The 16755-nt window shown below is 48.2% G+C and overlaps 1 protein-coding gene across 17 annotated transcripts in view; it reads right to left on the bottom strand.

The window, feature by feature from the left end:
• The window catches only part of NRG1 (neuregulin 1), a 2309699-nt gene that overhangs the window by 431601 nt on the left and 1861343 nt on the right, over nt 1-16755 (bottom strand). For all 17 annotated transcript variants that reach the window (XM_069626364.1, XM_069626365.1, XM_069626367.1 and 14 more), the window contains one exon: nt 14484-14613. In XM_069626364.1, the coding sequence (XP_069482465.1) occupies nt 14484-14613 (130 nt within the window). The remainder of the gene's footprint in view (nt 1-14483; nt 14614-16755) is intronic.

Below are 16755 nucleotides of genomic sequence, written 5' to 3'. Positions count from 1 at the left end.
GTCCACTTGCTCTTGTACTGACTCCTGGTGGAGTCGCTTCTAGCCCCTTGTATGATAGCCAGGTTCTCCTGTGACAGGTGCAGATGCCTCAGGGTAACCTGTTCAGGAATCAAGCTGCGGGAGCTATCCTCTGCAGAGCGGGGTGAACCACTATGCCCCCTCTGCTGGGAGAGTAAGTGGGCTGGGTCCACCGGGAGGTGTACCGGGGCTGATCTGATAATCAGAGGAGTGCCGAGAACCAGGATCCTGCGGGCCATCATGGCGCTATCAAGATGAGCCAAAGGCTCTGTGACCCCCTGGCCCTGTAGATGACCTTATGAACCAGGGGTGTGGGGGGAAAGGCATACGCGTTCATGTTGTCCCACCAGATATGCAATGTGTCACCCAACGAGCCCCTGCCCTGCCCCAGCCATGAGGCAAACTGGGAGCATCTCCTGTTGGCACTGTTGGCGAAGAGGTCCACCTGAGGGTGACCCCACCTGCTGAAGATCCTCTGGAGGACTTCTTCGTTCAACTGCCACTAGTAGTTGTACATTCCCAGCCTGCTGAGCCTGTCCGCCTCCAGGTTGGATTCCCCAGGAAGGTGGACTGCTGACAAGTGAATGTTGTTTGACACTTCCCACTCCCAGGTGTCGATCAAAAGCCTGCAGAGAGGCGGGGACCTGGTACCGTCCTGCTTGTTGATGTAATACATGCAGGTGGAGCTGTCTGTTTGGGTGCAGACCGATTTGCTGCTGATCATGGGGAAAAAGGCCTTAAGAGCAAGCCATATTGCCATCATTTTGAGCCGGTTGATGTGCTTTAGCTGCTCCGGACAAGTCCATACTCCATGGACGCTGTGGTTGTCCAGGGTATTCCCTCATCCCTCTAGGGACGAGTCTGTGGTAATGGTGAATTCCAAGAAGCTGAGAAATGAAGCTGCAGATTCCTCATCTTGAGTCTCCAATGCGGCACAGTGAGGAGACATTCCGCCATTATTCCCAGCAGGTGCACCCCTAGGCTGACACTATTGCTCTGCTGAGGAAATGCCTCGTGGCTTTTTTGATTGCTGCGATCTTGTCCATTGAGGGAAAGATCCTCTTGGTCCTTGTATCCCATATAAGACCCAGAAATGTCAGAGTCTGAGTGGACAGTAGCTCTGACTTTTTGAGATTGATAGAAAATTCCAGATTGTATAGGGTGCAAATGAGAGTGGAGGCCATGCTGTGTACTCCCTCCGGGGACCCCGCCCTGACTAGCCAGTCATCAAGGTATGGATTAATGTGGTGGCCTTGCGCCCTAAGTAGAGCTGCCACTGCATTCATTAGCCTTGTAAACACCCTCTGGCCGATTTGAGTCCAAAGGGTAGAACTCTGTATTTAAAGTGAAAACCCATGATCCTGAAACATAGGTAGGACCGATGAGGTTCCCAAATTGGTACGTGCAGGTAGGTATCCTTCAGATCCAGAGAGCACATCCAGTCTCACCACACAAAGTCTCTGCAATGAAGGCTGGGGTAACCATCTTGAACTTTTGGAGGGGAAGGGAAAGGTTCAAGGAAGAACGGTCCAATACAACTCTCAGGCCAGCCTGGTTCTTTTTGTGTATGGCGAATATCTGGGAATAGAAGCCCCTGCCTCGCTGAGAAGCTGGAACTTCCTCCACCGCATGGCTCGCTATGTGAGAGCAGATTTCCGCGAACAGAGTTGCTGTCCCAATCTGCGGGTGCCGAGGGGAGGAAGGAGAGAGCGGAGGAATTGGTAGTTGGAAGCCCATGGACACTACTGAGAGGATCCACGGGTCTGCAAACCTTGTCCACCAAGAGTGTACGTGTAGGGCAAGCCTGCCCCCCACAGGAGACCTGTGGATCCGGATGGACCTGTCACACCTTCTTTCCCTCTGTGGCTGGTCCTGAGGAGGGGGACTGGAAAAAAAACCTTGCTAGCCGCCCTGTGCTGCTTGCACCTGTGTTGGCACAGGGACCTGTCAGGTTGCCTCAACCATCTCACCTGTAAGCCTCTAAAGCCTCCTAAGGCCCTACCCTTGTCCGGGCTCTGGTGAGCCTGGCTGTACATCTTGGGTGTGGATTTTGTTAGAATAGACAAGGATTTAGCTGTCTGGGAGCTATTCTTTTTCTTGTCTAGTTCCTCGTCTGTTGTCGAGTGGAACAAGCAGCCCCCCTCAAACGGCCGGTCGAGGATATGATCCTGCACATCTGGGTTGAATTTTGTAGCCTTAAGCCAAGCAATCCTCCTCATGTCAGAGGCGATGTATATGGCTCTGCCTGAGGTGTCAGTGTGGGCCACCGTAGATTCCGTTATATCCTGGGCCACAATTATGGCCTCCAGCAACCGTGCCTGGCTGTGTGTAGGATGCTTTGGAAGGAAGTCTGCCATTTCCCGCCACAACTTCTGGTTAAGAGGTGCCAACATGGCATCAGCGTTTGCCTGACGCAGTTGGAGTGTGGCATTTGAGTATATCTTTTTCCCAAATCACTCCAACAGCTTTTTCTCATTGCCCAGGAGGGAAGAAGCAGATGCAGCTGAGGAAGACTGCAGTTTGAAATATAGCGATGCCACTGCATCGGAGGAATGTGGCTGGGGGTGCACCGACAATAAGACGGGATCCCCCTCCACCTGCCTGTATTTGGCATCCAGGCACTAATTGGTAGCTTGGGTGGAGTGTGGCTTGACCCAGCCCTTTTTGGCTATGGATTCCACATCCCTCTGCAGAGGGATGCCCGTTCTTGTGGGAGGACAAGTGTAAGTACTTCAGCTAGGACCCGCACCTTGGGTTGCTCCGCCAGTGGCTGAGGGATACATAGGTACTCTGCCAGCCCCACCAGCCTCTCATGAAAGCTTTAGCTGACGATGGAGTGCCCGGATCTTCCTCCTCGTCCGTGTCCGCCGCTGTGTCCTGCTGATCTGGGGGGCTGGTGTAGTGCTGGGTGCGGGCAGCTGTGGCATGCTGACGGGCAGTGCCGGGGGCAGCTGAGGTATCTGAGCCGGGGGCTGAGATGCTCTGATTGTAACAGGCGTGGCATCCAGAGGCTGAGCTAGACCCAAGGCCTGGACCCAAGTTGGTGCTTGAGGCAGTACCGGAGGGAGCATGTCCCTAATTACATCCCTGAGGATGGTACCCATCTGTGGTGATCTCATGAGGGTGAGGAACTGCTCAAAGAACCTATCCTCACAAGCAGGAGGGGCACCTGATGGTCTAGGGGTGCCTGATGGCTTAGGGGCCGGGCCCTGAGACTGCGGTGTCCTGGGTGGTCCCTGTCTGGCCAAACTGGGGGATGCATACCTCCCCAGTGAAGTGGAGGGATGAGATGTGGACCAGGAAACAGACATTGTCCAATACCATCTTGATGTGTGCCCTCCTGCCTGATCTCTGTGCGGAAGAGGCGTGGGGTGAACTGTCATTTAGTCTGGCCCAGTGGCCATTTTGTCTTGCTCCGCGCCACATGCCTGAGGCGTGGTGATTGTTGAGCTGGGTCCGGTCTCTATCTGCATGCTGAATAAAGAAGACTAGGACCTTCCCTGCACCTCAGGTTGAGACCTGGGAGGCGGCGTACCCTCAGCCATGAGGCCAGTAGTGCTGTGCACAGTCGCCTCTTTGGACATGGGCCCGGTACTAGGGCAGAGCCTCTTGGGCATGAGCTGGTAATAGAGCCTTGCGGCCCCTCAGCAGTGGGACCAGTAGGATCTTGTGACCCCTCGGCCCGGTAGCTGGAGTAGCCTCAGTCTTCTTGCTGGTTTTAGGACCTGGGAGGTCCCTCCCGCTTGGGGGCTTCCCTGGGAAGGAGTCGCCCTTACGGGATGCAGAGGAGAGCAGAGCACCTACCTTGGCCCTGGTCTTTCTCCTCACATATGTTTTGAGGTCCTGTGGAGGCAATCTCTCGAAGAGCTTTCATCACCTGGCCAACCGATTGACTAACGTATTCTTAGTCCATAGTCCTCTTTCCTCCATACGTACCACCACCCTCCCCCTTAATAAACCTGTGTCATTAAGCAATTATAATATTGTCGATGCGTCAAAGGGGACTGAATAGTGGCACCGGTGGGCAGAGTCAGGGGGGGCGCACGCTCGTATGGGCGCGCCCCCGCGCGCATCAAAATTTCAAGGGGAAGAAATGTTTTCTGGTGAAAAAGGTTCTGTTTCCCATCCCTGGCGAGGCATGTCCATACAGAATGGAAGAAAATGGAACAGCCTCTCCCAAGAACTGAACATACCATGGGGGAACCGAGACATGGACTGCTAACACAATTTAATGTTATTATAACTTTTGGCCCCAAGGGTTCTTTGTATCGAGAAAAGATGCAAGTCACACAAACATATAAGCAGAATAAGAATATAATAACCAGTAATATGAATACACGCACCAAAGATGATTCAATTAAAATACAACAATCAATAAAAGATATTCAAAACCACAGATCAATTGAGAATACATCAAACCTAGTAAGTTAAAATGAGTATAAATACGATTAGGTGACATGTAGTAAGTCTATACAATAAACCAAAGGAACCCCCAGCCATATAAAATCATGATTATTTGATTCAACTTCAAATCTGTGTCCTCATAATCATTGCTGGGAAAAGGAAATTAAGTGCCAGGTGCTATGGGGGAGTGGGTGAGGCGGGAGGGAACCCAAGTTCTCTCTTACTTTACGTGCGGCTGCTAAAAATGAGCCCACATACCTTGTAACTTTATCATCAAGGTCTGTCAGGAGAATGACCATAACCTCCCTGGCTGGCCTTACACATTTTGCTTTAAGGATGAAATGCAAATTTGTATTACTCAACATTTGATGCAGGGGGCAGATGAGTAAGAAATGGAGGGGGTTCCCAATCATCCGCATGTCACAATTACATTGGTTAATGTTGCTCATCTTCCAAGCTTTTCTGATGTAATTGAGAGGCAACTTGTCTCAGCAAGCCAGAACACACAAGTGTCTCTCCTGTGGCCTGCTTAACACCCGAATATAGGGTTGTATACCAACTGAGCTTGGGTTAACGTCAGTCCAGGGAAGGTTGTCCTATGTGCCCCAGGCCTCCATGAGCATACTTTCCTACCCATTGTTTCTTTTTCATATCATGCAAAATCATGGCTTTGAAAGGTTGTAATTGGTGTCTAATCAGAGCAGATATTGCACGTTGAAAGAGCATAGATTCTCCTGGAGTGATTGCATCAAAGGAGCGGAAGGTAAACAGGATAGGTTCTCTTTTCATGCTCTTTCTGCCAAACTGAATTTCCGGCAGATAATCTCTTAACCGAATATCTAACTGGGGAATTTTGGGCTCTCACTAAGATTGACTTAAAAGCTAGATCGTAATAAAGGACTACATTTGAAAAGCTCCAGGAAACGTATAAAAGCTGCTTTCATAAGGATCTTTCCCTCGTCCCAAGGATAGCATTCTTATCTAGCCCTCGTTGTTCCAAGCCATAAGTCACAAGACTTGCTATTTTTGTATGGATGACCTTACAAAAATCCACTTGGGGTGAATACTGTCTTGCCTCCTCACAATTTTTGTACGTGCCCCTAACACAAACCTTGACACTGTACAGTGTGGGTTGGCATGGTTTTAGCATAGAGTCAATTTGATCACCGGAGGCATTTGTACAGCGTTGCATGCGTGCGTGAAAGACTAGCGAGTGTGATTAGAAGAGGGAGTGGGGGGAGTAAATATAAATGAAATAGGGATGTATGAGAAGAAGCCGGGGTGAAGTAGTAATAGCAGTTTGGGGAAGGGAATAGTAGTATGGAGGCAGATTTAGTACTGGGGAGATGTGAGTAACAGCGTGGAGGAGGGAGTAGTAGTTTGAAGGTAGGAGAGTGTAGGAGGGTTTTTTAAAACCAAAGGGTGGAGGGCAGTAGTAGAAGGAGTGAAAGACATCAGAGGGACAGAGAAGGAAAGATCCAGGGAGCAGAAGGATTGAAGGTGAAAGGAGTTGGGAGCAGGAGAGTAGAGATGTAGCATATAGGGCGAGGGAGAGGAACAAGACGGTGCAAGAGGAAGATGACCGAGTCGGGCAGAGTGTCAAGGCACAACCATGATCCTCTGGTAGCGACTAACTGATAGTGCAGAGGGCTCTAGGAAGTCCCTGAGGGAGTTTCGACAGAGATGGCAACAGCCTTTGGGCTCTCACGATCAGCTATGAAGAGGATAAACTGTAGGGATCAATTTTCTCTATTTATTATTATGCTGTATAGTGAATTCTGGATTAGGGTGGAAAACACTACACCTGGACAAGAGCAAAAGTGAGAGCAGGGGGAAGGACCTAGCACTCTGCTGAAACCTTTGATAAACAGACTTGACAGATCTCTGGTATTTGGAGTATTATTTGAGTCAACTGTGATACTTGAAAGCACTCTGAAGGATGAGCATTCAAGATCAACTTTTAGGAGGTGAGCACAGAAATTTGGTGCAACACAAAACCCCAAAATAAAAAAAAAACAGAGCTGAGAGAAGAAATCTTAAGAGTCTATAATTATAATCCTATGAAAAAAATATCAGTTGCCTAGATTTTGAGCTTCTTATCTAAAGTCGGTTTGATGTCTTAATAACGGAAACATGAACGTATCTTGACTTGGTATCAAGCCCAACTTCAATATTTAGCACAGGCATGGCACAATCAAAGTAGTCTCATCAGTATATCAGCTTGGATCTTCACATTTCAAACTTGAAAATGCTATTTTTGTAAGTCACCATATCGTTCAACCATTTTGTTGAAGGAAATTCATGCAATTTAAGAGAGCATTGCACGGGTAGTGTATTATGTATCAAGATTAACATTCACTCACATATGGTACTAACAGTTCAATGTGGTCCTTTATATGCCTATGCCCATTTTTCTGTTTCTACCTGAAGCGTGGTGGTCGCTGCCGCCTCCCCGTTACCCCACCTCACCCAGCAAGAGCTTTCTGCCCACCAGAGGTGTGCGGAGCACAATCCCCATCAGGTAAGCCCTTCTGGGCATGAGCAAGCACAGTTGTGCGTTTGTCATACTTTAATGTGCATGCTGCAGCAGAAGACCACCTCAAAACAGTGTGCCGCAAAGCATCTGTTGAATTGCTTTATTTTTGCTGACAACACGTACAGGCCTCATTCACTCCATTTGAACTGCAGCATTTGGAAATGGCGACCCTCATCCTCGGCACTGGAATACCTCTGAGGGCTGCTATGGAGCCCCTTAAACAAGGCCCAAAGCATGAAAGCCCTATACAAAGGGCCCGGTCTGGCCCTTTATGGGGCATATGAGGGATCCCCTTCATCATGCCAGCGTACCAGGGTTTGCACATACGGAACCTTTCACCTGGTTAGCCCCCACCACCTGCACACTACCAAAAGCCTCATCATTCACGGCGCTACCTTACGTTTACCTTTTCTATGCTCTCTCAATGCTGGCCTCACCCTCCTCGCACAGTATTCGCCTACTCTGGCGACCCTCCTCCATTGGCCACATTAACTTTACAACTTCATCAGGACCTTGGCCACTCCTGCCTACACCTCGCCTGCTCATGCAGCTACGGTGACCTGAACAGTTTTACTCCTGGATGGCACTGTGATCACTTATTCTTGGACTCCAAACTTCATTGGATTGCAAATGTTTCCATTTCTGACCTAATGACCACATGAATCCGCTACTATTTGCAATCTCCTGCAGCTGTTGTCCTTCAAAAGTGTCCCTTTGAACCAGCTTTGTAAATCGAATCTAGCTGCTCTGATTTCTACTTCTGGCATCACCTAAATTGCTACCTTCTGTATGCTTGCTAGAATAACTATCTACTGTTCTGCTCACTGCTAGCCCCACCAAATTTTAATTCAGGTGTGCTTTTAAATGTGTGCATCCGCCATTCTGTGCTGTATTTTGGTGCTTATTGGAAATTCAAATTTATGTGTGTTTCTTAATCTGTGCATCCTCTTTTTGTGCTGCATTTTAGCGCCTATTGGAAATTCGAGTTTAGCTGTGATTCTTAATCTGCGCATCCTCATGCCTCCATTGGCTGCTAGGTCGCCTGGTGAGTTTACTGTGCACTGTGCGGCCTCTTCAACTATCCCTCTTTCCTCCACCTCAATGGCTCTTTCCATCTCCCCCATCTATTCTAATTGTTACTCTATCATCCATCCCTCCTCTCTCACGAAGTCTGGAGGAATAAAAAGCTTAAAAAAAGATAGCTTGGTCTCCATTTCTGGCCTACCTATTGCTGACACCTACATTAGTGCTACTTCCAGACAGACTATCACTGATATTATCTTCTCTGTCCCTTCTCAAGACCTATGGACCTCTCATCTGATCTCTACCCTCTCCTCCTTTTCCACTTTTCCTTGGAAAACCTTCAACGGTTTTGAACGGTTTCACTTTGCCACTCTGAATGCCACTATGAATGCTCGATCTGCTGTCAAACATTCTTCTGACATCTGTCTCCTTCTTGAAGACTTATCTCAATGTGCTCACACTGAGAGGTGGCTAAATGCCAGCTCTGTCACTGCTTTTGACTCCCTCTTCCCTGACAGCTACAAGATCCTCTCCAAGCCACGCCGCAACCGGTCTGGTGGTGGCATAGCCCTGACCTTCCCTGAGGGGGTCCCTACCTCTCTCATAACCACCTATTCCTCCTTTGAAAGCCTTGTCTGAAAGCCTTGCTGTTTCTCTGACTCTCTCTCTCTCACCCTTGCCACTATCTACAGGCCCCTGTGTCTGTCTTCCTTTTTTAATGGGCTGATTTTACCTCCTCTCTTCTGACTTCTACCTCTAAACTCCTCCTCCTAGGAGACTTCAACATCCACCTTGACTCCACTGTCCCTGCCTCTACACTGTTCCGTGATCTCTGTACCACTCTCCCTCCCCATTCTCTGTTCCAGCCCTACCCATTACGCAGAACACACTCTTGATGCATTCATCCCCGCTTATCTCCCTTTCTCCAACCCTCTAACCACCCCGCTCTCCTGATATTGATATTTTATTTCTATGAAACTCGTACACAAGTGTTTCATAGCACGACAAGGCAAGGGAGGGGAACAGAGGAGAACAAAACAACAATCTTACTAGGCCCAGTGACATTGGGAACGTGCAAGTGCACGGGAGAGGGGGAGGGGAAAAGTGCATGCAAGGGGAAGAAGTGGAAAGTGCGGAACAAAGGAGAAACAGATAAATAATAATAAATAAATAATAAAGTCAACAAACAGTGGTAGTGCAGCCAGCAAGCGGCAAGTGCTGGGTTTAAGGCAGCAGACAGGGTTGGTCTAAGAAAAGCAGGAAGAAAAGGGCGGACTGTATAGGTACAGATACAGACCCCAGTGCAAGGGGTGGCCCGGAGGCAGTGCGGGAGGGTGGCAGGGTGAGCAGGTACCTGGGCCTGGAGGACAGAGGGTAGCCAGGTGCACGGTGCCAAGAGAGAACAGATAAGCAGGGGAGAGGGGGAGCTAAGGCAGAAGCAAAGAGGAAGGGCTTGAGGTGCTTCTGGAACCGGAGATGGTTCTCCTCAGGTTTTAGAGTGGCAGGGAGGCTGTTCCAGAGGGAGGCCCCAGTCGAAGACAGATCTACCCCCAGGCTGTTTCTTTGAAAAACGACTGACCCTGAGGGAGTTAGAGGTAGAGGACTGAAGAGCTCGAGTGGGGAGGTATTTTCGGAGGGATAGCTGGAGATATTTTGGACCCAGGCCCCAGAATGCCTTGTGGGCAATGCAGAGGGTTTTGAATGTAATCCTTGCATCCACTGGGAGCCAATGGAGAGATTTCAGAGCTGGAGAGATACGATCCCAGGGCTTGAGGCCAAGGACAATTCTCACAGTCCTGTTCTGGATTAGTTGCACAGGGCGGAGAGTAGAGGCAGGTAAATTTAGAAAGAGGCTTTTACAATAGTCCAACCTAGATAGCACCAGAGCTTGGGAGACCATGAGCTTCTGGGGGAAGGAGAGGAAAGGCAGAGTACCTCTGAGGAGGTGCAGTAGGAAGTTTGACTTTTTAGAGACATCAGAGTTGTGGGCGGAGAAGGAAAGTGTGGAGTCAAAGATGACCCTGAGGTTCTTAGCCTCGCAGGTGGGGGTAGGAGGAGGGCCAAGGGAGGCCGGCCAGAGAGTGAGGGGAAAGGATGGTGAAGGTCTCCGTCTTGCTGGCATTCAGACAAAGATCATTGGTGGCACACCAATCTTGAATGGCAGTTAGGCAATCAGGGATGAGAGAGGGAGACGAGGCGGCAGAGGGCAGCCTGAAAATGAGTTTATAGTCAGCATAGCACTGGAAATTTGAGCAGGAAATGGCAATGCAGTGGGCGAGAGTTGCCAGGTATTGGTTGAAAAGCCAGGGTGAGAGGTTAGACCCCTGGGGAACACCACAGGTAGAGAGGAAGATAGATGATAGGAATGACCCAAGTTGGACCTGGGAGAGTCGATCAGAGAGGAAAGAGGTCTACCATGCCAGATCCTGATCAGTGATACCCAGGTTATCACGGAGACGGTTGAGCAGGATGATATGGTTGACCGCGTCGAAGGCAGAAGAGAGATCGAGGAGGAGGAGGACAGAGGGAATGTTAGAGTCAAGATTGGAGAGCAGATCTTCATGGATGTTTAGGAGAGCAGTTTCTGTGCTTCTGGCAGCTCTGAAGCCAGACTGGTGGTCCTGGTCCGACCATTCTCTCCTCTCTTCCAATTTCGGACCTTTCGACCCCCCACTGACCGAGCCTCAATCAGCACTGCCAGCCTCCTTCGCAGTCATCCGACCAATGAAACGAGTGTCAGCTGCTGAGTTTGCCTCCACTTTCATCTCTCCTCCTTCCCCTCCTCTTGACTCTCCCACTGACTCGGCCCATGACAATCTTCATCTTGCTATCATTAACACTCTTGAAATTCTTGCCCCGGTCATGAAGATCTGCCTGAAACCTGCCTCGAAGCGTAACAGCGGGCACGACTCCGATCTAGCCCCTTTGAAACACAAATGCAGAGCTGCTGAATGGAAGTGGCAGACCTCCGACTTATCCTCTGACAAACTGGCCTGTTGCCTACTCCAAAGGCAATACCGTCTCTCCATCCATTCCAAGAAGTGAGCCCACATCTAGGCCCGTATCTCGGGAGCCTATAACAACATGGCTGAACTATATAAAATCTGCAAGGAACTAGCCAATCCATCTGCAGTCTCCACATTGCCTCTTCCTTCTCAGGCCCACTGCACTGGCCACCCAGTTCACCTCCAAATCTCAGGACATTCTGACCTCTCACTCTCTCTTCTTCCCCTTCCTTCACTCCTTCCCCTGTACCCCTGCCTCCCTTGACCTCTCTTCCACCCCCACCCATGTTCTCCTCCTTCTCACTTATCACAACGGATGAGGTCTCTAGAGTAGTCCGGTCTAAGAAGGTCACACCCAAACAAGTGTCTCCCTGTTTCTCCAGAATCATTAAGGAAAACATCTGCTCCCTCGCTATGGCTCTTGTTGACTTCTGCAACCACTCAGTCTCTGGCTCTTTCCCTTCCTCTCTCAAACACTCCCTTCTGCACCCCCTCCTAAGAAAGCCTTAAGCTAACACCTCATGACCGGCCAATTACCGTCCTCTCTCTAATAGACCCTTCCTTCGGAAACTCCTGCAGAATTTGGTCTTCCTCCAACTGACCAAACATACTGAGCTCGCTGGTTGTTTACACGACCAACCTGGATTTCGAGCATCCAGAGGCACAGAAACTGCTCTCCTGAACACCTGTGAAGAACTGCTTGTAAATCTTGACGCCAACTCTCCTGGTGTTCGCAGTCTCCTTGACCTCTCTTCTGCCTTTGACATGGACAACCATTCTATCCTCACAAAGTGGCTCCATGGCAACCTTGGTATCACAGGCCGTGCACTGGATTGGTTCACCTCCTTCCTCACTGATCCTTCTCCTCTACCACCACTCTCTCTAATGTGGTGTTCCCCAGGGCTCCAACCTCTCGCCTTGGCTTTTCAACATCTACCTTGCACCTCTTGTATACCTGATCTCTGCCTTTTCTCCTCATTTTCAGTGTTATGCATATCACGCCCAACTCTTGAAGCCCCTCTTCCTCCTCTTCCTCTTCCTCTCTCATCCCTGACTGCCTATCTGCTATTCAATCTTGATGCACCTCCAATGATCTCTGTCGAAATGCCAGTAAGACTGAGATTCTTCCATTTGGGACACTGGTTCCTCATTTTCCACCTCAATGGGCTCACCTCCCTCTCCTTCCACTGAATTGAGAAACCTTGGGGTCATCTTCGACTCCTCTCTCTCCTTTATTCCTCACATCTTGGACCTTGCAAAGAAGGCCCACTTTCAAATTCACCTCCTTAGAGGCATTCTCCATTTCCTCAACTTCCCCCAGAAGGTCAATGTCTCTCAAGCTCTGGTACTCTCTAGGTTGAATTACTGTAACAGCCTCTTCCCCAACTTTCCTCTTTCCTCCGTCCCGTTCAATTAATCCAGAATGGGGCTGCAAGACTTATCCTTGGCCTCAAACCCTGGGTCTGTAGCTCTCCAGCTCTAAAATCTCTCCACTGGCTCCCCGCTGCTGCGAGGATCAAATTCAAGACCCTTTGCATCATCCACAAGGCTGTTTGTGGCCTGGGACCACAATACCTGCAGCTCTCTTTTACTAAATACTTTCCTTCCAGATCCCTTTGATCTTCTTGCTGCAACTCTCTGCTGATCAAACGTTTCTCCAAGCAGTGAGCTGGGGGCAGATTTCTCAGCTGGCTCCCTCCTATGGAACAGTCTCCCTCTCTCTCTCTCTCTATTTTGAACCGGACCACCTCAAGTTCTGCAAACCACTCAAGACCTTTCTCTCCTCCTCATTCTCTCTCCCGTGCTAACCATTCCTCTGTTGCTGAGATTGGCTGACTGGTCCCTCAAGAGTCCAGTAGGGTCCTAGCCTTCGTGCACAACTGCCACTAGCACCCCCCCTACACTGCAAGCCCACACCCGCCTGTTAGTTGGTTTGCCTCTGCCCTGCATTTACCTGTTGGGTGGTAGACCTCCCCATTCGCTTGGAACGTCTCTACCTATGCACTTACCTGTTGCCTCCCCAACAGGCACCCTCTGGCACTTCCTCCCCCTCGGGGACCCTAATAGCACTTACCCCCACCTCCTCTTTTTTTTTTTTCACTGCCCTTGCACGCTCCGCATGTCACAAGGCCTAGTAGGACCGGTGTTCATTTCTATTTACTCATTGTCATTTTCATTGTCTATTTGCTCCCTTGTTTGCTCCCCTTTTGCTTTGTGGTGTTCTGAAAGACTGACTTGTTATATAAGCGCCTTATAAATATTCAATAAATAAATAAAATGCCTATCTGATTTATGACAGTTAAACACAAGCCTTCAAATTACATTATAGGAAAATCAGTTCTTAAATATGTATGTGGCAAAGACAATACTAACATTCAATACATTCTGTGGTACCCTTCCTGCAGTACAGTATAATCTCCGATGATGGGACTCTGGCCATGGCACTGTGGCTAACACATTGCCCATAAACGCTTACCCAAAACAAGATTTAAATACATTGATTACTAGCGTGATCAAGGAAAGCAATTACATTTAGGGAGAAGGGATTAGCTGGCAGGGTAAATCGGGAAGGGAAAAAGGAAAATGATGATTGGAAATGGGTAAGGTGGGCACAGAAAGGTTTTGTGGGCAGAGAAGTTGTAAAGGCTGCAACTGTGAAAAAACACAGAGCTGGGTGGACCGCAACATAACAATCTTCATCTTACAAGAAATGTTATGTGTTCGGATCATTTTAAAAATGACATTAAAAAGATTAATTTCATATTTCAATGTACAGTTTACATTTAGATGAATTTCAATACAGTGGGCATCATCGCGAGTTTGGCGGTAACCCTTAAATGCAGCGGTAACGCTATTACCGCTGCATTTAGGGGTCTGCCAGATCATGGCCTTAGCGGATTTCCCCCCTGCTCTGAGCTCGGGGGAAATCTGCAGCAAAATTGCCGATTTTCAGCACTATTACTGCAGGCGGGAAATCCGTCGGCAGCAATAGTGCAAATTTTCTCCATTGGGCCCAGTGGGGAAGAGGAATTCCTGAATGGGCCCAATGGGGAATGGGCACTAACCGTTCTGCCAAAACCGTGATCCGGTGCTAATAACACCAAGGGTATGGTGGTAAGGCTAATAGCGCTGGCGGTAATACCGCCGGTGTTACCGCCCAACTTTTGATGAGGCCCAGTGTCATTTTAGGCACATTTTCATAGAATTAAATGTGTGCAATGCAAATTAAAAGCCAATCTCTAATTTCCAAGGTAATCAGATTAATCAGAACTACTGAAAGGAACATGTAAATAGAGTAGTGGTCTATATTAACATTATACCACTCCATTGACTTAAGTGCTACGTTATCCCATGACATCACAATCCACAATTTAAAGCAGTTCCACACTTGCTTCTGCATGTCTTAGCTTTAAAGTGGCCTAAATGCTTGGTGAAATCATTTGTCAACAATATGCTTCAGAACATAGTCTCAAAAAGTCCAAAAATATGTCTCTTACTTGCACACATATTTTGTACTGCTCGTAATGTCCTTGAGGACAAAGCACTCGCCACCATTCACGCAGTAACTCCTCTGATTTTTGTTGCATTTTATAAGATGCCCTGTTCCAATGGTCGGTGTAGTTGTCACTGCAAGAAAGAAGATAACGAAATCAAAACATTAAAAAACATCTGTACAATGAAAACCTTAACACAACATGTCTTCTACAAAACAATCTATGTACTGAAAAACAAACATTATCACTGAGTGCGGTAAATCCAAAACAAGGCACCAGACTTAGTTTGAGGGGCCCAGAAATAGGAACATATCATTCCCAGTCTAAATGAATGCTTGCGTCCTAATGTTGTGTATTCTGTGAAAACAACCTTTGCAATTATATCCTCCTATTCGAAAATCTAAACTTAGGACTTGAAATGAAATGCTCTTTGTACCTGTGACAGGATCATGGATATAAGCATGTCAGAGAAGCACAGGGACCCCTCGCAACCTGGGCTCTGGGACCTACCAGAGTATAGCCATAGCCTGGCCTACCCCAAGGGTGACATGGGGTTTTGGGAGGGACCCCAGGCCCTGGCCTGCACACACGAGAACTGGAAACACGTAACCCCTGTGAAGCCTGACAGGAATTCCAGAGTAAAGGAAATAAGACAAAGTAGTGGGAGACCGGAACTGCCACACCCAGACACAGCACACAACCTGGACCAGAACAATGGGAATGGAATCCTGGACAGATTTGGAATGGACTGCAATGTTCCCTTCTTAAAAAAAATGACACACCCAAATCACCAACCCCGGATGGACCACAGGGGTATGTATGGGGGATAACAGCAAAGACCTGTGCATGGAAATAGACTGTAGGGGAACAGGTAGACAGACATCTTCCACATACCCAGCTGGAAGAAAAACTCACCAAAACCTGGGAAGACTCCAAGGATAAACAGCCAGATCACACGCTGCCTACACCAGAATGGATATTGAAAATAGAGCGGGACAGATGCCCCCAGGGAACTATCTCAGCTAGAGATTGGCCAAGTGGAACAGCTGACTTAAAGGGCCAATGGGAACCAAGAGGGGACTCCACAACACAGGAGGCTGGACTATAAAAAGCCAGCATGTGTGGAGGCAGGTGAAAGGTTGAGGTCAGGAGCAGAGAAGGTGGACCAAGAGACCAGTGAAGAGGGTGTTGGAAAAGGATTGTACAGTGACTGTTGGAGTGAGTGAAAGGTAATTTTGGGGTCTGACAGAGTTGTACAAACTGAGATATTTGTTTGTGAGTTAGAGGTTGGCTGGAGGAAGGAAAGAGAGAAGGGGGAGTTAGGGGTCTGGGCTGTAAAATCAGCCCCAGAATGGCATGAACTAAAAGGCAAAGCAAGGCCTCCACTGTGAGATTTAAGCTGGTTAATAGAAAGGACACATTGGAACCTATATGTCAGCTCTAAAATTGATACAACACTGAAACCTGGTGAATGCAAAAAGTGGCCCTTACTGAACATAACACAGCAGAGTGTGCCCAATGGATTCCAAAGACGTGTTCTGCAAATGGCACTGACTTCAAGTAAAAGAAAAAAATAAGGGGGGGCGCACATTATGACTGAGAAACAAAACAGCAGCATTATTGAAACAGTCATACTTCGAAATACTGTGCATCTAGAAAATAATCCTAGTACTGTGCCTTGTCTGTGAAAGCAAAGCCATGTGACAGCGTTCATTTAAAATAAATGAAGACTTGTTTTCCAACACACGAACTGACATGTGAAATGAAAAGGCCTAATTCTTCAACATGGGCGCTGGCATCAAGTTAAACAGAAATACATTTGTGAATAACTCGGAATAAATTTCAACTGTCAGATTAAAGAAATAGAAGTAGAAGTGGTTAAAAAGACCCTGATGCGAGGCATTGAAATAAAACGAAAAGTTCCATGTAAGACAATGCTTGCACTTCAAAAGGTAATTTCTTACCGATAGCACATGTAAACGGCTTGCAACCTCCCCCCTATTGAACTGTGGTGGACTGTGTTTTTCTGCATCCCTGACCCCTTACCCCAGAGACCTTTGGTCAATGCATACAAGGAATGCAGGCCTGTTGGAGACAAATGTAAAGAAAAATACACTTTAAGATCGAATTCATGGTGGACCTCAGATCCTTTTTTTAAGCACCCCGGGTTACCGCTTTGGCAGCCCGGGGTACTAATAGCCTTAAGCACCCATTCCAATGGCTAGAACAGGGGTTAACGGCCCAGCAACCCATGTTATCAGCCCGAGCGAACTTG

Source organism: Ambystoma mexicanum, chromosome 6p (genome assembly GCF_040938575.1).
Source record: "Ambystoma mexicanum isolate Mex_15411 chromosome 6p, UKY_AmexF1_1, whole genome shotgun sequence".
Lineage (NCBI taxonomy): Eukaryota > Metazoa > Chordata > Amphibia > Caudata > Ambystomatidae > Ambystoma > Ambystoma mexicanum.
Note: the sequence above shows the minus strand (reverse complement) of the source record. Positions and strands in the feature narration are given on the sequence as shown.